At 38.1% G+C, this 22,744-nt stretch overlaps 1 protein-coding gene across 1 annotated transcript; it reads right to left on the bottom strand.

Annotated features, from left to right (window-relative positions):
• Nucleotides 1-899: 899 nt before the first annotated feature.
• Nucleotides 900-22,428, bottom strand: LOC135473457 (syntaxin-binding protein 4-like). Its single transcript, XM_064753307.1, has 19 exons — nt 22,409-22,428; nt 21,791-21,879; nt 13,872-13,967; nt 12,736-12,805; nt 12,175-12,249; nt 11,390-11,517; nt 10,511-10,605; nt 10,057-10,207; nt 9,424-9,662; nt 8,811-8,907; nt 8,186-8,313; nt 7,564-7,656; nt 7,015-7,080; nt 6,635-6,799; nt 6,273-6,392; nt 5,589-5,635; nt 5,226-5,362; nt 3,031-3,088; nt 900-2,458 (listed from the first exon to the last, which is right to left on the bottom strand). Exons 1-19 carry the CDS (start codon nt 22,426-22,428, stop codon nt 2,332-2,334), a joined length of 2,001 nt encoding a protein of 666 aa, XP_064609377.1. The 3' UTR covers nt 900-2,331.
• Nucleotides 22,429-22,744: the final 316 nt, after the last annotated feature.

Raw genomic sequence — 22,744 nt, 5'->3', positions numbered from 1 at the left:
CACATAATGGCTTTGGTCAGATCATGATAACATGGCAGTGGTTCAGTATTGTGTATTATGTGCGCTTCACTAAATGCTACTTGAATGGATAATACATGCATACCTGGAAATATGTAGCCATCATTAAAGAGGCTGAAGTGTACAGATCTAGTCTACATGACAGAGTAGATATTTGACAGATCTGGCAGTGACAATGATGTGATGCAATAAGCAACAACAATGTCCTATGATTAGTGTGATGAATGTTATGTATATAACAACACAATAAGTTGGTGGGAAAAAATTGTGTAGGATGGAGTAGCAGTGACAGGAAACACCCAATATGCTAAATCCTCATCAGACAAAGTTTCTGATAATCATGTAGTCATGTGTTCAAATGAATCTTAATTCACTTCTTCAAGTTTTACTGGAGTTACCAAATGACAACCCACCACTGCTATATCTAACTTACTAAAATCAGCATACAAACAAGCATCAGAGATAGTCACACATGTATAAAGGATCCAGTAGGATCTAAAAGAAATTGCAATTAACAAGCTGGGATTCTGTCAATTTTCACCACTAGAATCTACTAGTATATATATATATATATATATATATATATATATATATATATATATATATATATGTGACAGAAAGTGTAAACTCCAAAGATAATACTGTTATATTGATTACTTGATTCGTTGTCATAACAAAATACACCCACGGGTGTAAAAAGGGTCTAGTCATTGTGTAACGCAACTGCAGAATTATAAGGTATTAGCCGTATGAATCATTCAATGTGGGTCAACAGATCTAACAATGCACTGACGTACACAGCAGTACTGAGCCACACTGACTAGTGGTATTAAACAGCAGGTCCAACAAATCTGGGACTTACTGCTGCAAAACATGTTTTAAATGATATGTCATTGTTAGGCTTTTAGGACCTACTTTCATGTTGTGAAGATGAATGTTCTGGGACGTAGTGGATGAAATGAATTGTCTTCTGGCTACAGCGAGAGCAAACCTGTAATATTAAAACTAATCTAAAATAAATCGGAGCAGAGCAGTGGTTTGTGTTTGGCAATGTTTATCTATGAACTAAGTATTGTCCTTCACAGCAACAATGCTCTAGTCAGGTTTAGATATCCAACAGGAAGAAAACCTTACAGAGATGACTAAAACATACGCGGCAGAACATTTTAAAACTGGAAATACTTTGGTAAATCGGTAACAATTTTCACTACCTCAGAAATGACCTAATAGGACTCGACTTCTCTTCCTGACCTCATAAAGGTCACGATTTCTTAAATAAGTGCTTATATGAGCCGACTCTGTTCCTAATTTTATGACCTGGACCCATATTTATCAAGCACCTTAAAGTAAAAGAAAGCTAAAATATTTCATCATACATACAACTGACAACTATGCGTAAAAATGCTTTCATTTATTTTTTCAGATTTTTCTGAAGAGTGTTGAAAGGCATTCAAATATCTGAATACTATGAAGGGCTTTAAGAGCCATACTGACAGTATCCAGAAACTCTGATGTCACATCATGTTTCTTTCCTGATGTTCACCAGAAGGAAGGAGTTTTTGGGAACATTATTTCAGTAATCTTTTATTCATGGGTAAAGAGTTATTCCAACCTTCAGTGTTGAGATTAGGAGATGAAAGAACTTCCTGTGACGTCAGAGTTCCTAAACTGTGATAGTATTGCCAATAAAGCCCACCTATTGCTTATTGGTACCACAGCGTCCCTGTAAATACTGTCAAATGTTTGAACGCTTTTAACTCTTTTCACAAAAATCCAAAAAATAAACAAAAGTAAATTTCTACATAGTTTTAAATGGTCTATTTAGTCATGTTACCCTCAATTTTTAGAGGCCTTTTCCTTTAGGACTTAAGTCAAAAATTACAAGTGCTTAAAAAGCCAAACTGATAACAGAAAAGAACTCGAATTGTGACTGGCATATTGTTCTGCAGTAAAGAATCAGTGTACATATTTTAAACTTCCTAGAACAAAACATTTTAACCGTAGCTGAGTTTGAATTTTGACTTAAGTCTTAAAACGTTGGATAAATACAGGCCCTGGTCATTACAACCCTTTCATTCAAGTAGCTTTGGTCACATACAAAGGAAGATAAGCCTAAGTTTCTTGATGTTTAAATAAAACCATGTTGAAGATTTTACATGAATCTTAAGGCTATATAAAACATAAAAAAAAAATGTTACACATACTTCTGCAGCAAACAATACATGTAACTATGACCAATCAAAAGTGAGAGCTAAAAAATAATAAGCAAACAGTAGCACCAAATGTTGTTCATTATCCACCACAATGCTATCATCATGATGATGGACCTGGTCTGGGGAGGGATTTGCCCTTCTGACCTTTCACCTCTGACCCCTGGATGGTTGGCAGATGATGGATGTTTGACACAGGATGCGACCAAGTAGTCATTTGAGTCAGATGACTGAAAAAAAGAATAAAATAAAGAAAATACTCTTAGGTTTCTATATTACCCAGATGGTCTTTATTCCAAGAACATGGAAACTCTTTCACAATGCCAACTTTGACAGAAGTCAAAATCTGAAACTTGTTTTTTGGGGCTCCATGAGATATTTTGAACACGTTACATTATGACAATTAAACTATGCCTTTTAATGAAGTTTGTAAGTTGTGCTGAAGTCCAAAATTGTGAAACCAGCCACAGGTATCTTTCAGTTAAACATCTCACATAATATAAATGTAGATCATCAACAATTATGATACTTTTTCCATATGACTGAGAAAAAAACATAAATAAGAATGTGGGGCTGTATGATGGCCCCAAGTTCCAGTTCATTCAGGGCGCCATTTCCGAAAATTTCCAACCACTAATGAAAAATTTGTACAAAACAAAATTATGCCACAAAAAATGTTTTCCTTTTTTTCATGGACATAACATTCTCTTTTCCCATAGCGCAGTCTTTGTTTTAGATTTCTTTTTCATGTACTCTATAAGTGTCATCTAAAATTCCTGAAAACTATCAATAATATACATACTTTATGTAGTATCTCATTCCGTCCTCTGTGTAGGCTTCTTCCCAACCATAGGGTAGATCTGGGACAAAAACACCAAGATAAATAGTCAGTTATACAACTACTGGCATTTTGCCATATACAACATAACAGAATGTCCAGAATAAACCATTAGCCCTTGGCAATTAACTGACCAGACATCGCACATGTACTATTCAAATATTCGCCTTCAAACATCCTCAACTGACGTCCTACTTCATGCACATATATGAGTCCCTAAGTGATCCTCAAAGCGCTGCCTATTGCTTATTGGTACCACAGCAGCCTTGTAAATGCTGTCTATTGCTTACTGGTACCACAGCAGCCTTGTAAATGCTGTCTATTGCTTATTGGTACCACAGCAGCCTTGTAAATGCTGTCTATTGCTTACTGGTACCACAGCAGCCTTGTAAATGCTGTCTATTGCTTATTGGTACCACAGCAGCCTTGTAAATGCTGTCTATTGCTTATTGGTACCACAGCAGCCTTGTAAATGCTGTCTATTGCTTATTGGTACCACAGTGGCCCTGTAAATGCTGTCTATTGCTTATTGGTACCACAGTGGCCTTGTAAATGCTGTCTATTGCTTATTGGTACCACAGTGGCCCTGTAAATGCTGTCTATTGCTTATTGGTACCACAGTGGCCCTGTAAATGCTGTCTATTGCTTATTGGTGCCATGGTGGCCCTGTAAATGCTATCTTTTGCTTATTGGTGCCACAGTGGCCCTGTAAATGCTGTCTATTGTTTATTGGTGCCATGGTGGCCCTGTAAATGCTGTCTACTGCTTATTGGTACCACAGCAGCCCTGTAAACACTATCTATTGCTTATTGGTGCCACGGTGGCCCTGTAAATGCTGTCTGTTGCTTATTGGTGCCATGGTGGCCTGTAAATGCTGTCTGTTTCTTATTGGTGCCACGATGGCCTGTAAATGCTGTGTATTGCTCATTGATACCACAGTGGCCGTGTAAATACTGTCTATTGCTTATTGGTGCCACAGCGGCCCTGTAAATGCTGTCTATTGCTTATTGGTGCCACAGCGGCCCTGTAAATGCTGTCAGTTGCTTATTGGTACCACAGCGGCCCTGTAAATGCTGTCAATTGCTTATTGGTGCCACAGCGGCCCTGTAAATGCTGTCAATTGCTTATTGGTGCCACAGCAGCGCTGTAAATGCTGTCTGTTGCTTATTGGTACCACAGCGGCCCTGTAAATGCTGTCAATTGCTTATTGGTACCACAGCGGCCCTGTAAATGCTGTCAGTTGCTTATTGGTACCACAGCGGCCCTGTAAATGCTGTCAATTGCTTATTGGTGCCACAGCAGCCCTGTAAATGCTGTCTGTTGCTTATAGGTACCACAGCGGCCCTGTAAATGCTGTCAATTGCTTATTGGTACCACAGCGGCCTTCAAATACTGTCTACTGCTTATTGGTGCCACAGCGGCCCTGTAAACGCTATCTATTGCTTATTGGTACCACAGCGGCCCTGTAAATACTGTCTATTGCTTATTGGTACCACAGCGGCCCTGTAAATGCTGTCTGTTGCTTACTGGTACAACAGCGGCCCTGTTAATACTGTATGTTGCTTATTGGTACCACAGCGTCCTTGTGAACACTATCTATTGCTTACTGGTGCCACAGCGGCCTTGTAAATGCTGTCAATTGCTTACTGGTACTACAGCGGCCCTGTTAATACTGTATGTTGCTTATTGGTACCACAGTGTCTTTGTAAATGCTATCTATTGCTTATTGGTGCCACAGCGGCCCTGTAAATGCTGTCAATTGCCTATTGGTACCAAAGCCCAACTGTGAAGGCAGAGGAATCTCAAGGAGAAAGGTTTTAGGCAGGTAATAAACATCTTGCATGTCCTAAAGACAAGCATCTCAACCAAAATGTAGATTTATGCATTAATTTATGTGATTAGCTCTTGACACCATACAATGTTTTATTTACATAACGGCAGGTTGACGGCAGACAGGTTGATGGCAGTCGGGTCAATGGCCGTTGGCTCTGCACTTATAGCGTAATGACACATGCATGTACACAATAGAGTCTGACAATCAGATAAATGTATCAACCAGTCTACTAACATACATTTTTGTCTTATAAAACTCCTTGAGCTAAAGCATTTCCACAAAGTCAAAATAACAATAGAATCTGCTAACAGTGTCTAAAAATCACCTTGCGAGTCTGTGAGAGACTTGACTGCCCTCACCACTTCACGAGCATCACTGGCCAGTCTCTTCTGCCCTTGCTGCTTTCTGATACTCACTGCTGACTGTCTTCCTCTGGTTGCTTCCCCAGAGAAGGACTCCACCCTATAACATCATAAGAAATACTGTAGCATAGGAGCTGACCTACGCCCATAGTGCAATGTACACAACAAATTTTAAAAGATTGCATATTTTCATACATTTGATGTCAAACATCATTTGTTTCAACAATGACCAAACTATCAAATGAATTACATTTACCTGCAAGTTTAGAAAGGGGATGTTTTATAGATTCACCAGATAAAACAAAATATAAACACCGCACATTTACCTTTTTTGGGCAGCAGTATCATCGTCTTTCATTGTTTCATGAACATGCTATAAAAAAAAAAATCATACAAAAAATGAGCATTACACCCAATGTGAACACAATGATATATCTGCATTAAAGCTCTCATACCAATGCACAGTGAGGGTTAAGTCATAAGGTCATTTTAACTTATTAAGTCATTTACGGCTTCTTAAACACAACTACAGATAGAGCCAAGACCTTTGTTGACACTTGATAAAATCAAATTTCTTGTAACTTTTTCTTAAACGACCTTGTTTGGATTATAACACGACCATGTGCTACAATTTACAACAAAAGTAAAAAAACAAACTGATATTAAGTCTTGAGAAAGACACCTCCTTTAACTAACGCAAGACCTTCTGCCTTCTTAAACACAATTTCGTATTATTCAATCACCAGGGCCACATTCACAAAAGTTTAGTGAATCAAATTTTCTCCAAACTTTTTCTCAAAGGAGCTTATCTGGCCTATAGCGCTACAAGGCAAAATGATTTTCAGAAAAAAAAAAAAAATGATATGGAAGTGCACTATCGATCATGCGATATTTTTGAAGTGAAAATGCCTGTCAAACTTTCCGTTAAGCAATTCAGAAAGCTACGGTTCAAAATAAATGAACTTTCTATAGGACAAGAGAAATTGCTTTGGTAGCCTTAAAAATCGTACCTCCACAAACTGAAGAAGTTTCTGTGTGGCTACTTCATAGGTCTTCTTTGCAGAATCTGTTTTCCTGAGTTGACAACTGATGACTGCGAGCCTTTTCTCCATATCTACCGTGGAGACTTCCTGATTCAAAAAGTTTCAAAAACGCATGCTCATAATCAAACAGTAAAATCTATTTCTCGTAACATTTCATATCAAACATTTTGTAACTTCAAAAGGGTGCACAAATAAATGTATAAATGACAACTTTAGAGCTTTTTAAATTTTGATCATTTATGATACAAAACGTCAATATCATTTTACAGTAAAAATGTTATGTCCAAAGTAAGGAAACAAAACAATTACACTTTCAAATGAATGAATACCTTTCTTTTGTCCAGCTCCTCTTTCATTTCAGCTATCTCTTTCTCTAACAGTTTGACCACCTCTTCATAGTCCTGCTCCATGTTGCGTGCGGCACGCTGAGCCTGTTCTGCTAGGTGCACTTTACTGCGCAGTGACCGCGTCTCATGAATTGCGCCCTGAGCTTGCTGCAAAGTTACACAAAACATACATGACCAACAGCTGAGCATGTATAAGCATTTATGCCATACTGAAAAAAGATTAACAATCATAGCATTTAACAAATAACTACACTCTTAAATAATAACTATCAACTTTGAAACCGTTCGGAAAAAGTATGGTACATGTACATGGCAGACAGGGAGGTCTGGTGAGAATACAAAAATCTGTAGTCATTCATTACCCTTCTTATCCTCAGAATTTCATCCTCAGCCACATTGCAAGTCTCCTCCTTTTCTTTCAGCATCATCTGATGAAAAAAATTCACCAGATTATATTCATGAAGATACCATTAAACAGGACCAATAAGTTCCGTTCACTGGAGACTGTGTTTTTAAAGCAAAGGCCTTGCATACACTGTTGTAAAATAATGGATGGATCCGACACATCTGATGTCCCACCACCCATTTTCGTGACAACATAATTTTTTCATTCCATTTTTCAGTGAAAGATATTGTGACACGATGACGTCACAGAAAGATTGAACAATTGTAAAAATTGTGTGAGACATCCGGTTGACCTATTTGTAACAATACTTTTTTAGATTGATTGTTTGGAAAGGTATATTTTCACAACGAGTGAAATACACATGACCCTTCCTTGTGGCACAAAATAGGATGGTTTTCAATTTTCTTATTTTCAAGAAAAAAGCCAGACTGAAGATTCAAGAGGCTTTTTATTACTTATACTAATGATCACACAAGTGCAGATAATGACTAAACACCAGACTGACCTTCAACCTTTGTACTTCCTTCCTTAACTCATCCCGCTCTTGTCTGACAGTATCAAAGTCCTCCCCAAATGCCACATCTGGTATTGTGCTCAACTTAAAACATAGAAGATAAGCTATAGAATTTCTCCTCCAAGGACATATATTTATTATGAAAAAGTTATCGTGTTGCTAGTTCTCTATTTGACTTGAAGGACATACATCAATTTTTGGAAAATTTGAATTCTTCAAAGTCCTGTAAGTTGTTTATAACCCATCACCTCTGTTTAGGGCGAATTAACTGTACAAATCTGCAATCTCCAAATGACAGTCCATGTTGGCCGTTTATGCAAGGCACACTAATGATCTGACTTGCCCTATACATTATTTTGGGTCAATCCCCCTTCAATCTTAACTTACACATGAAATGCATTTGGTTACAAATGGAAGCCTGATGTTTATTGCGAAATTGAAATGTTTTGGAGAATGGCATTAAACACCAATAAATAAATAAATAGGGGTTTATAGCCTGCTTTCTACGAGTATTAATACAGGTGAGGGACTGCCCTGGGTTTGTCTGAACAACGCAAAATTCCATCAAAGAAAAATACACCACCAGGTTTTCCTGGCCTTTCTACCACAATACCTCAGGTTTGAATGGTGGTGGCTCCAACAGTGATGTCAGATCCTGGGCAGCAAACAGCATGGCTCCAGGACCTATATTTTTCTCATCCAGCTGAAGACGGAAAATTTCACGAGCTTCCCTCACAAAGTCTGTTAAATGAAAGGAGGTTCAAGAGATTTCACTGGCATGTTTGTGATTTGAAGATTTTGAAATTTTTACCAACAAAGAAGCTAAATGTGCAGAGTACTTAAAGACATAAATATGTACATGAAAAAAAAAAAAAAAACATCGTATTATTTAACTTGAATAAGGATGAATTGAAAGCTGGGGACAAAAAATTTATAATCACTAAATTTTTTGTTATTAAGTAGAGGTCTCAAATGATGATCATGTCAGTAATCTGACAAATAACACGTTTTCATACAGAAGAACAATTTACATACGCCTCATATCACCACACTAGAAAACACTATGACGTCACTATAATCCAGTAATGACCACTATCAACAGAACTGCGATGACAGGATGGTTAGAGCATGGAATAGGTTTGATCCCAAGCCTAAAACTTGGTTCAGCAAACATGGATAGGAGAATAACTTGTCCACCTGTGGTCCTTATATTGTGACTGGTTGAGGGTCAGATTTACCTCCATAGCTAACAGTTCCTGTGTTATCCACCCCAAGGTTTGTCCGTAACACGGCCTGTTGTTCTGGGGACGGCTCCAGGCCCAGGTATCTCAGAGCCTACAACAAACAGGTACAAAGGTGGTAATGGTGACTTTGCTGGCAGGAAGGTTAGAAAGGTTACAGAACATGTCTATCTTCAAGGAACCAGTATTTTTAGGTTGCTTCCTGCGTCAAGGCTCCTTTAATATTTCTGTGTCTGGCTAAGTATTACTTGTGACAGTCAACTTTTACTTCTGACTCATATTTAAATATCATCATCAGGCAAACTTTTGATAGTAGCTTTTTCTGTTAAGATAAAACATACTTCACACCACTTTTCAAAAAGTACCATAGTTCATGTATTTTATTTGTGTATCTGATTTTGTCTCTCCTTAGGGTGAAGAATAATCCACAATTTTCATGAAACCATATAAAAATGATACAGCACTTCCCCATATGGCTGACAAACCACTGAGCGAGCAGGAGATGGATTCAAACATTCAACCTCTCTGCCCTATAGCAGTCTGCACAAAGACGAGAATAAAACTTGACTTTTGAGTGACATAACTGTGAAAACATGCATCATAAACTTACGTCCTCGAGTTTCTCTACTTTTAACCTGACATGCGGGTCAAGGGAGAGCTTCCTGGTCTGGGACATGTCTTGTGACCTAGGTAACTGCTCCGTCCCACTGAACGTCTGTGACATCCCCATAGTGTGAAGGGGAGGGCCCTGGGTGCCTGGGGCCAGCACAGGGGAGATGTTGTCACCGTGACCTATCATAGACAGGCTGGTGTTGTAGGAGGGAAGAAGTCTCACCCTGCCACCTACAGCTGGTACAGTTAACAAACAAATAAAAATTTATTATAAAAAATATTTTAGGCTGTCATAAAATCAATTACTTGTTTTCCATCACCACTGATCCCAACTTTATCCCCCAATCAGATTTTTAAAATGTTTTTTTTTTTAGTTTTATCAAGGAGAATGTGTTGTGACAAGTGATGTCCAACTTCTAAACTTAGGTATGCCCAAAACAAACACTTTTCTTATTCTTTCCATGACCTGATGTCTTTTTTTGAATCTCCCAAGACAAAATAAAACAAAAAAGGGCCATCTTCATGATTTTTCATAATCTGTTAGAAAAAAGTAATTTCTTTTAGTGGACAATATTCTCACATCTGTTTCATCATATTCAACACAACTTCACACTGCAGCCTGGTTTCTCACCTTGTGGGGTAGAAGCCATATTAGGTTGTATCCTCGCACCAAACCTATCAGTGGGGTTGATAGCTGGATGAGGGTACCAGCTGGCACTTGGAGTGGTCTCCCCTGGTGCAGCGGGTGCCTGGCTAACATAATCTTGATCTGGATGGCTTATCTGCAACATATCACTTGTAATTACAGATGATCCCCACACACAGGACTTAAGGTACACAGACTTTTAATAAATTGGACCATTAATGTGGACAGAAGAGCATGTCTGCATATTTAAAGGTTCTGTGCAAGACCCCAAATTTTTTTCAGCTGCTTCTTTCATAATGGAAGGAAACCAAACAAATCACTGAAAACAACCAAACCCTTGTTAAAAGTCAGAACAAACTTCCTGGCAGTTACACTTGAGTTTTCAACATATTATCGATAGACAAATGGTTGTAAAAAAATGATATACATGTAGATTTACCTCTGATACTCCATTTTGATTTTCTGCTACTCCATTTTGCTGCGGAGTGTGGTAAACACTGTGATCATACCTTGGGCTTACGCCAGCCTTAAAATCTGAGAGAGAAAACAAAATGAAAAGTAGGTTTCAACTCAATTACTGAAAGAAACTTGCAATTCACAGGCAACACTCCTGCAATTATCATCCTGCCGGTCACAGCTGTGAATATGCAGATGACATGTAACTGTCTGCCCGTATCACAATGCACTGTTCCTTGTTGAATGGAAAGACTTAAGAAATTGTATAAGGACGCAGGACAGCATCTACCATTCCAGCTCAGAACACACCACAAGTGAAAAGAACTCAACTGCTTTTTTTCATCCACAAAAGGTACCATTTGCACTGAGAACTGTACAGAAATAGTTTTTGATGTAAAATGGGTTAATTATCTATTACCCTAATTGTTCAACCTTTTCGCATATGAAAGGGCAATTTTCAGTGTAATTTATGCATATTTTTAATTTGATTTGGGGACAAAACTAAATCTCTTGTATTGGCCAATTTCAGGGCTTCACAAAAAGATTAATTTTATCAGTCTACACAGAATAACCCCCTCAAAAATTTGCTTGAATACACACCTTGCTAAATGTGTCGAAATGTTAAAGAGTAACAGCACCTCTGACAATCAAATTTTACTCATAATGCAATTTGGCCCTTGTATAATTGAAAGCACGGCCTAAAAGTCCTCTATCAAATGAATAAATCATCATACAATTCTATGACTTTTCAGGTGGGCTACCTGTACCTGGGAGTCTCTCTATGGGAAAGGGTACAGTTCTGACTCAGATACAGTCAACTACATACAACACTACCAAGATATTCTAGCATCAGCTGTGTTACCTGTAACTGAGGGGGTGGTACACCTGGAGGAGGCCTTACTGGATTCTCTGCTGGGGGTCTCTGTATGGACAGGGGTACAGTTGTGGCTTAGGAAAGTTTGTCTCTCCAAAACCTCCTCATACTCCTCTCTGTGGGCAAAGAGATTGAAAGTCTACATTGCTTGTTAGTGCTAGATACAGAAAATTTGTCTTATCTCCACAACCCATGCTTTAAGCTATTTTATCATCTTTTCACACAACAGATTACAGTTTAACGACTGCAGGCAATCTGTCTCTCAAATAACTAAAACACAGCGGATTTATCCACTTGTGACTCTCTTCTATTAAAAGATCACATATCTATGTAAAGTTGCAAACAGTTCATCAAACAAAATACTACCAGACAGGCTAGATTTGAGAAATTTGTTGTCAAATATAGAAATTGTAATGAAAATATGATGACTGTCATATCCACAGTTATGATTTGGTATTTTTTTGAGTGTAATGTCCAAAACTAATACAAGAATCCCTGGAAGGTCCCTTCCATGTCATTCTGCGACCACAGAGTTACTGCCTATAATAACTTATGTGCAATGACCCAGGAGGCTGTCGCCAGTTTAAGTTTATGCTGGCTTCCTCTCCAGTCATACATGGGAAGGTCTGCTGGAAGCTTGTGGTCGTTCGTGGCTTTCCCCCAAACTCTGCTAGTTTCCTCCCACCATAATGCTGGCCGCAGTCGTATAAGTGAAATATTCTGGAGTATGGAGTAAAAATCCAATCATATAAACAAATAAAACCAAGACTCACCTGGCTTGATCATCTCGGCTCACTAACAAGTCCACCACATTGGTGGCCGAGGCCTTCCGCAGAATCGCCACAGCTCTGTGGGTGAATGGGAGGATGTGTATAGTTTATTGTGGGTATGGTTCTAACAGATGCAAGTGCTTCTGCTTTCCACAATTATGACAAATTGATCCGAGTCAGAATATCCTGCCTTTAATAAACAATACTCCAAAATTAGATCACTTTTGGTGTATCCAGTACAAAGATGTCAGAATTTCAGCTCAAAATTTTAATGCTGGCCATTTTCCAAACACATCCAGATAAAGAGCCTACACTACAAATAAATTACTATGACAGCAGACAGTTCTAATAGACATATGCAAGACTGAAAATTCATGGATCATTTCGTAAGATGCTACAATAGATGAAAACCAGTATCTTTAATCCTTGCTTTCCTCATCAAATGAAATCTCACGGAAAAAAAAATTGCACGGAAGTTACTTTGGCCACACTTACTTTGGATGCCACTTTATCTGAGTGTGTATTATACAGAACAATATAAAATCTAAATGTAACAACACTTACCTGTCATTTGTCACTCCCTCTAAACTATCCCCGTTTACCTCCAGTATCTGGTCACCATTCTGCAGTCGACCTGTAACCACAAACACCAGAGTCAACTATCCAACAACTACATTTTCACATCTTAAATACTGTAAATCATTGTGGGACAGGGTCCAATTCCACAAAGCTCTTGTAATGTTACGACCTCGCAACTACCATGACGACAAAATGCCTACAGCACTGGTTGCCGTGGTAGTCAAGTGAATGTAGCGTACGGAGTGCCTCAAGAAACTGGGCTCTGGTCTGTATCATTTATGGACCACCAAAGACGTAAAATCAATTGATTTACAAGATGCCTAATATTCAAGGACGGCATCACAAGTTATGTCAGACAGTAGCGTGCTGTCTCGGCCCAAATCACATTCATCTCCGCAGTAAACCTTAGGCCTACTTAGACACGCTGTTCAAATTATACTAATAAGTTTTTGTCGTTCATGTTAGAATTTAGTCAGCATGCAGTTGCTAAATAACAAATATCAGAGTCAGTGATTACCGATACCAGCACCACCTCACCGAAGGCTACGAACTGTACCAGGAATATTCTTGCTGCCCATCTGCATGCTACTCGTTAACTGTATCAACGAATAAGCATACTGTGTCAACAGTTCAAGCAGTGGAAGAAATATCCTTCCAGTACGTCCAATTTCCGAGAAAGCGAAATAATAGCTTGGGCCTTCATCGCCAAGTCCACAACTTTAATCTGCCATAGGCGACTGTTTAGACTATTATATGGGAAATACCTTTGAGACTAGAGAGCTAGAGTAAACGTGACGCTACCATGCTGACGATAAAGGAGACATGCTCAAGCTATGACATGGCAAATGTTTCACTAAACTTTTACTGGACTGAAAAAAAAAATCAAAAGAAAAATTTAATGCCGGTTTAAGATAATTTTAATGGTAGTCTTTCAGTGGACATAAACATCAGGTGCTGTCTTTCACTTTAACATTCTGATTCATGTCTCCTGATACATAAAACTATGTCCAAGTAATAAAACATTTTCAGTTTATTTCGAGGCTCCAAATACTTGTCAGAAACTAGGAGTACGCTGTGCACCCATCTACTCTCATATCTTTTGAATTATGCAACTATGTTACCTTCAATCTCTGCCAGTCCTCCAGGTAACACTCTCTTCACAAATATTCCATAGTCTTCCTCTCCATCCAAACTGCAACCACCAACAATCTTAATCCCTACAAGAACACAAACCATATTCATATATTCACATTATTTGCTTTACATATTCATTTATTTATTTGATTGGTGTTTTACACCATACTCAAGAATATTTCACTTATAAGACAGCAGTCAGCATTATGGTGGGAGGAAACCGGGCAGAGCCCGGGGGAAATCCAAAGGTTGCTGGCAGACTTCCCATGTACGGCCGGAGAGGAAGCCAGCACGAGGTTGACTTGAACTCACAGCGGCCGCCTTGGTGACAGGCTTCTGGGTCATTAATTGCGCTAGCGCGCAAACCAACTAAGCCATGGAGGCCCCCCATTATTTGCTTTATTTGTGCTTTATAATGCCCTATGGATATATGTTGCCTCTGTAAAGTGTAGGTGAGGATGCGAGAAGGAACCACCACACCTCTCTATGTACACTTCATACACCTGCTGAAATAAATGGCTTTCTGTAATAAACTGTTTGAAGACATCAGAAAACAAGGACCTACTACTCACTTTAGTACACAAAATATTGGTACTTATACAACTGTCAAGCTGCTAATGGAATGTATGTATGCTTGTGTTATATCATCCTACTTTACAAATTTTCAGTAATATGATGATGAGTCATTAGGTGTGTGTACATATACTGTGTCTTTTCATGGCAGGGTGAATCTATGTCGCCAAAGTGCTGCTGCCAGTGAAGTATCACAGCGAAGACACCAGACATGACACCCTAGCCAGTCACATTATTGTGAGACCCCACCCAGTCACATTATACTGACAACAGGCTAACCAGTCCTGTTTTCTTGCTCCAACCTCTCAGTGCTGAGCAGGTTATATCCTCGGTCTCCCGAAGCTGCTAAAGGTGAAAATGGTGTAAGTACAGAAACGTAACATTTGCTTTTCGACTAGTGTGATAAACACATATATGCAGGTCCTTGTGCCCTGGTGTGTACATTTATTCTAAATGCTAGTAAAATGGGAACATTCAAGCAAAACACACAATCTATGCCTTTATATGTTGTAAAAGCCTATTATATTGCAGGAAATAATCCAGATCATCTCCCTCGTTATCATTTAGCCTTTGAAACTATAGTAGATCTTACAGCACAAAATATTTGGCCATCTAAATACATCAAAGGACAACACAACAAAAAGACTGCATAAGCAGAACCTGTTTAATTATTTAATCCATTTTGTACAGGTATTTTTGTTCTCAAGACTTCCCCATGGACAAATCCAGGCGAAATCTCCCATTTCACAGTCTTTGGCTAAACAGATCTCTCTCACGAAGGGACAACCAGCTGCACATCTCCACAGCTCAGATTATAGTACACTAGTTGAAGAAAGAACATACTGTTTGATAAACAAGGATATCAAATTACATTATAAAGACTAGTGTTAATCCTTTGATCTCCAGAAGGTATTCAAGCACTTTATAACCAATATCCAATAACCAATATCTACAGCGAAAGCTGTACTCTATTCTCCCAGTTATATGCATTCGTATGTATAAAAAGACAAAAGCTCCATTGAAATAATCTTTTAAATTTGTACATCTATTTATGTTAGGTTAGATACTGCAATATCCAATGCTTCATATTGTATGTATTGTATGTTTTGTGTTGAATTTATGAACACAATTATTCGTGAGAAACATGCATGTAAAGAATTATTCTCACTCACTGTGCGTAATGTTTCCTGTTATTGCAAGATAAGATTTTTTTCAACAGACACACAACTATTTACCTGGTTTTATATTGATGGAAAACGCATTCAACTAGATCACATTCAACTCCCAGTAGCCATTATAGAAGGCTCTTGTAAAGCTCCAGTGAACCTCTAAATAAGGCCATTCTACACCAGTCAGGGGTCATTTTGGGTTTAATGCAACGAAAGTTGTGACAAATGGCACACACTCAGACGCTAGTCCTTGTGATTTGTGTCATGTGAGGTCTCCATGCGTACAAGTATAGTGTATTTATAGGATATAAAACATCCTCAGTTAGGCCATCGTTACAAATATGTTCACTGTACTAGCTCAACCAGACTCCAAATATGGGCTCTGCTCTAAAGTTTTTATTGGGCATTTGATGGAAACTACTTTTCCCACAATGTTAATTTCTTTAAAATCATCTCTTTCATTAGCCAGAATAAAAAGGAAAATAAAATCCCTACTAACTGATCATATTTGTTTCTAGGGTTTTGTTACCGATAATGAATTTTTAAGGTTGATCTTACAGATTTCTACCTTTATCATATACCTATGGCCATTGCCCAACTGATAAAGAGGTAATACAGGGGCTACTTTCAATGTTTACATTCAAAGCGCCCTCTACGGTTATTACAACAGCAGCTTTAAACTGTGAAGGAAAGAATTTAATGATCTTTTTAGCACACAATGAAACGACAAGCATGTTCCCTACAGCCTGGGGGAAATTATGTCACATTCAAGACCAAAACTACCCAAACTTTGATGGCGGCTCCCAAATTAACTTGTTCTGTGAATCAAGCATTGTTAACACAGTAAAGCTGCAGTATTTATTCAAGCTCAGTGAAAATGTGATTAACCTTATTGGTGAAAATTATTAACTATGTCCTCCCAAGCAACCTAAATACAATAAATATTCACATGTTGGTGGATCAGATCTCGGTTCACTCAGGGTCAAATACATGAATCACATGAAAATCACATGAATCCCAAATTTAGGCCTACCATTTCTAAGAACCCGAGTCTTTCATCTTGTCATTTTCTGAATGTAAACAGTAAAAATTGCAAATATATTCGCGCTCTCACACTTACGACATAGTATGTGTTAACAGCCAACTTCTTCATCAAAACACACTGAATGATTCATTCGAGCTTGTGACTAAAAAATTAACAACTTAGTCAGACAAAGATGTGGGAAGAAAAGGATGAGGTATTCAGCAAAATGGTAAGGTTTCAGAGTATTTCAGGTCATCTCTAGGGCATTCATCCACACTCCCCACTCATACCACTTGGGCATATATTCATTTTGAGAGTTCTCCCAGCATTATATTTTGCCATGTACTTTCAATGCACAGATTTACTAATTTACAAAATCTGAAAACACTGAATTCCTACTTTCTTTCCATTACATGTATATACTGATCAATATAAAAAAAATGAAATGAAATAAAATCAACATTATTAAGTTTGAAATTATTATATTTTATACTGATGAGAAAAAGAGCTGAATATTGCAACATTTGACTGGCCATAATATTCTGGCTATGCTTGAAGCTTGAAGGGCTTTATGAAATATATGTACAGCATAATACAGTCCAAAACAATAGTAAAATAGATTTATAAGCAGGAAAATTAATATGAATCCTTACGACGAGGAAAAAGAAACTGTGATCAAGGAAAAATCACTCTAATTAGCGGAGAAGGAAGTAAAGGGGATGGGCAGACACACTTACGTGTAGGTATGAACTCAGGGTCAGCAGAAAGGTCACAGTTGCTAGAGGCAAATACACGTATGTCATAAAACAACAAAGGTCAAAGTTCATCACAACCGTTTTGATGAATTTATTGGACAGGTGTTATAAGAGATATTGTGATAAAGCACTTACCCGCTCTCCCTGTGCCCCATCTCAAATTACAAGAGTTGAATCGAAAGTGTTTTAATCCCGTATGATAATAACTGATTACACTTTAGACATACATCTAGACACTGCTATAGTTCTAGAGCCCTAATGTTTTCCAGAACTGAAATGGCTGTAGATGTGATCCTGGTAACTAATGAACATGCACCTTGCAAAATATATAGTATTACTTTCATCAATAAAAAACTCAACCCAATAACTTTCTTTCTTGAATTTCACAGGTTCAGTTCACTGTTCAAATATTTTCAACATCACAGAAGATGTGTCTATTTGAATCAAATATGAAATGCCTGAAAACAGATCTATGCTTTCTTCAAGAGACAGATAACTGACTGTAATACAAATAACAAGGCAATCAGAGAATCCCACCAGCTCGCCTTCTATTGCAGTCAACTAGACAATGGAATCAGTGTGAAGTGTTGTGGTGGTAAAGACGTCATTGTGCAGAGTTTATGCACAAAACTGAGTCAGTGGTCTTTGGTACATGCATGCAAATTGTAAACAATTCCAACGGTGTGAATGGCTGAGTACATGTAGAGATATGGTGTACTATCTGTATCGGTGCACTATGCGTGGCCACTGCAGCCCTCTGACTGGCGCAAATACTTAGCTGACAACAGTCACTGTCTACATGGATGGTTTAACCATTCCGTCACAATGTAAGAAGGCACATGCATTGGCTTGTATCACAGGTTTCCAGTACTAATACAGATGTGGAAAGCTTTCTACAGATACTTTATTTGATTTGATTTGATTGGCGTTTTACGCCGTACTCAAGAATATTTCACTTATATGACGGCGGCCAGCATTATGGTGGGTAGAAACCGGGCACAGCCCGGGGGAAACCCATGACCATCCACAGGTTGCTGGAAGACCTTCCCACGTACGACCGGAGAGGAAGCCAGCATGAGCTGGACTTGAATTGGTGAGAGACTCCTGGGTCATTAGCTAGCGTTAATTCTACAGATACTGTGTATACCAGATTAATTGGTATACTCAAGGTAAATTCTCACATTCAACAAATCTGGCAAATTAGCTACAGAAACAAAACACCTATCTAGATAAGTGATCGCATAGAAACTGTAGCCCTACAAGAAAGGCTTGTAGATATCTGTGTTTACAGAAGAACAGAATGAAGTCAGTCTGAATGTGTATCAACAAAACAGAAAAATGGTAAAATCGCCAGAACCCAAGAGCCTTCTTGTTCTCCTTCACGTAGGTAGGCATGTGCATAAAAATTGTCGCCCTCCATAAAACTTTTCTTGATTACAAAAATGGTAAATCTGGCAAAGTCCATATATCTCTTAAGCAGCGAGTCACAGAAAACCTGTGTACAAGAAATTGTTGCCCTGCTTGAAGACTTAATTTCTGAAAATGTGTTAACTACAGAAAACACATTGTTTATATCAATGGTAAATTTTTGAAGTTACAGTCTATCAATTAAAACCATTAAAAAACATTCACAAAACCTATAAAACTAAAACCCAAAAAACAGTTCAACCTTTCATCTGTAGGCCCTTTGTAGATGTACACAGGTGAAAAGAAATACAAAAAAAACCATAAACAAAACAATTTTTTATTGCGTTACGTTGGAGATCCACATATGATTGTCATTATACAGGAGCTAAAAACAACAAAGCTTAACCTTCCATCTCAGGATGTGCATCTACACACCACACCTTAAACTAGGAAGCCAAAAAAAAAAGCTTAACCTTCAATCAATGAATGGTTGTACAGGAGGTAAAAGAAATAGCTTAACTCTGAATTTATGTACGAGAGCCCATTAGACAAGAGCTAAAAAAAAAAACTTAACCCAACACCAACACCGGCACTGCCACCACCATTTTCCCTACTCTCACAATACGTCGCCTTACTTCATAAGAGATGAGCTAAAACTGAGTAAATGATTTATATTTTCCTTACATACAACCTTAATTCATAAATGTCTGCAATTTATCACAAGCAAGGGTTCTCAATGGTTCATGTACTGCTAAAGATCCAATCAGTCATGAGGATCATCACATCCAAATAGCCATGAGGATTGTCCTTGAATCTGTCTCAATCTAAGCCTGACTCAATCTAAGTCTGACTCAATCTAAGTCTGACTCAATCTGAGTCGGCTGTGGTTTTAACACACAAAGCTAAATGCCTTGTGTCAGGGCCATTTCTCTACTCATAAACCTGAGCGCTATCGTATCAAGTGAAAACTGAAACATTTTTAGTACTATATTAAAACCCTAATGAAATAAATTAAATTAGTAAATACTTTACTATAACTCACACTACATGGTCTTCATGTTTTTGTTTAATTTTCAGGGCTATTATAAATTACATGGAAAACTATTTACTGTCTCCTGGTTTAAACATGTTCTCAACACAATATGGCTGAAGTGGTGTTTAGCTATAATCATTCATTCTACCCAGGATCAGGCACCAATGAAACTAAGATCAGGAGAATACTTTTCTTTTTGCCTTGTTCTTCTTTTAAAGAGTCAGAAAACATACAGTCAGATACATTTAGAACAAAGATACCTTCAGGGAAAGAGTGCGATGAATTAGCACTTCACAGCGCACTTCAAGCTGACGAGTGACGCATGAATGACTCCGTAATTAGTAATTATCCCAAAGGAGCTCACAAATGATACCGGTACTTTTCATAGATAATCAACACCTCACGACTTGTAAATAGACAACTCCTGCACATGCCAGCTCAGTTTTCTTATAGCACACAATTAATGTGACCTCCACCACAGCTGACAAGCCCACAGATCCTCAATATACACCGGTCATAGCAGAGTTAATAACCATCAGGCTTGGTGTTCATGATCGAAATACAGACTCAAACTCAATTCTTTTTAATACAAGCCTTGCAGGAATAAACAACCTTCTCGTATCACAAAAATGGGTAAACTTTGTAAATTTTCCATCTATCTAGCTTCTACTTTAGTGCTACACACAAAAGGTCAACAAACTCTAAGTAACTCTAAGCAAAGATTTATTTATCTATTTGATTGGTATTTTACGTCGTTCTCAAGAATATTTCACTTATACGACGGCGGCCAGCATTATGGCAGGAGGAAAGAGGGCAGAGCCCGGAGGGAACCCACGACCATCCGCAGGTTGCTGACAGACCTTTCCCACTTACGGCTGGAGAGGAAGCCAGTATGAGGTGGACTTGAACTTACAGCCACCACATTGGTGAGAGGCTCCTGGGTCATAACAAAGAGGTTCTGTAGTTATACTTGTAACGCGAAAAGATTTATGTACAGACAGACAGACAGAACACTGCATTTTATCTCAAGTTAGGATTGGCTGCAATGTTTTGTTTTTTGACATGACCAACCAACATTCTTATCTTGCCATCTTGTTTTTATGCATATGTAGCTCCAGTGAAATTTCAAATTTGATTTGTATGATTTATTTATTTATTTATTTTTTGGCGTTTTATGCCGTACTCAAGAATATTTCACTTATACGACGGCAGCCAGCATTATGGTGGGAGGAAACCGGGCAGAGTCCGGGGGAACCCACGACCATCTGCAAGTTGCTGTCAGACCTTCCCACTTACGGCCGGAGAGGAAGCCAGCATGAGCTGGACTTGAACTCTGAGCGACCGCATTGGTGAGATGCTTCTGGGTCATTACTCTGCGCTAGCCGACTGAGCCACGAAGGCCCCTGAATTGTACGATCATGAACATTTGATTGGTTACTTCCAGATGTTTGGCTAGTTGTTTCTATAATCCCAGATTTCTCTTGTACTACAACATATAGAAACAAGGAAGTTTCTACAAATTTGTAGCCTTAATTCTTCTAGTGCACTTGTTTAAGGACTTGCACGGCTTCAAATATGTGGGAAATCTCATCAAAAATGGTAACTAAAGACCACAAGCCTCTCAACACCCCAATCTGACCCCAAAGTTAGTCACATTGGTCATAATAATCTCAAATAATCAAGTCCTGTGAATATCTGTGACTAAAATTAAACAATTTGAGCTTAATTTATTTAGTGAATTTTAGCGAATAAGTTTTGATCGCTTTATCAAATTTCTGACAACAATTTCTTAATGTAAACTTACACGATGTGTGTTGATGTGCAACAAGGTTATATAATCCACTGAGGTAATTTCCTAACAAATTTTTCATAAGTATACCCTGACATGTGGCATATAACCCCATTATGTTGCATATAAGTATATGAATATATGAGAAACACTCACCAAGTCCCTTACAACAATTGTCATAATGTATCTGTAGGGTCTCTCTCTCAATCTCTTCCTCTAACCCACCATCAGGAAGCTGTGGTGACCTGTAAAAACATGAAAAGCAAACTCTCTAGTGAAAATAGGCAGCTGTGGTGACCTGTAAAAAGATGAAAAGCAAACTCTCTGGTGAAAATAGGCAGCTGTGGTGACCTGTAAAAACATGAAAAGCAAACTCTCTGGTGAAAATAGGCAGCTGTGGTGACCTGTAAAAACATGAAAAGCAAACTCTTTGGTGAAAATAATGCTGATTTAAAGGTTATTCCTTGGTTACAATATGTGGAAAAAATCATAAAAAATTTACCTACCCTAATTCTTTTCAACCACCACTTTTATTTTATTTATTTTGAGTGAACTATGGGTTGTAGAGAAATATGGGTTGTAGAGAAATACTCTGCACAGTTTTTGAAAGCTTACATCTTTAGTGACACCTACAAACAATTTTTGGTGTGTTGTCATTTTCATAACAATTGTATGCATAAATTCGACTGAAAAAAGTGCTTTAGCAGTAGAAAGGTTGAAGACTTACAATAACTACAAATATCTGGAAAAAAAGGCTCGCTATATTTAGCTTACTCTTCATACCCACCTCCCATGAGCAGTATTTTGGAAAAATGACCAATACAATAAATTCTAGCGGAATAAAATACAAGTTTCTAGAATCATTTCAAATAAGCTAGTATTATGCTGGCTTCCACTCCGGCCGTACATGGGGAAGTCTGTCAGCAACCTGCAGATGGTCGTGGGTTTCTCACAGGCTCTGCCCATTTTCCTCCCACCATAATGCTTGCCACCATCGTATAAGTTAAGTATTGAGTACGGCGTAAAACGCCAATCAAATAAATAAACAAATAAAATCTTGTATTTAGAAAAATTCATGCTTGTAAGTTTAACATAGGGAAAATTTTATTC

This window comes from Liolophura sinensis, chromosome 8, assembly GCF_032854445.1.
Source record: "Liolophura sinensis isolate JHLJ2023 chromosome 8, CUHK_Ljap_v2, whole genome shotgun sequence".
Taxonomy (NCBI): Eukaryota; Metazoa; Mollusca; class Polyplacophora; order Chitonida; family Chitonidae; genus Liolophura; species Liolophura sinensis.
This window is presented reverse-complemented; position numbering and strand designations above follow the sequence as displayed.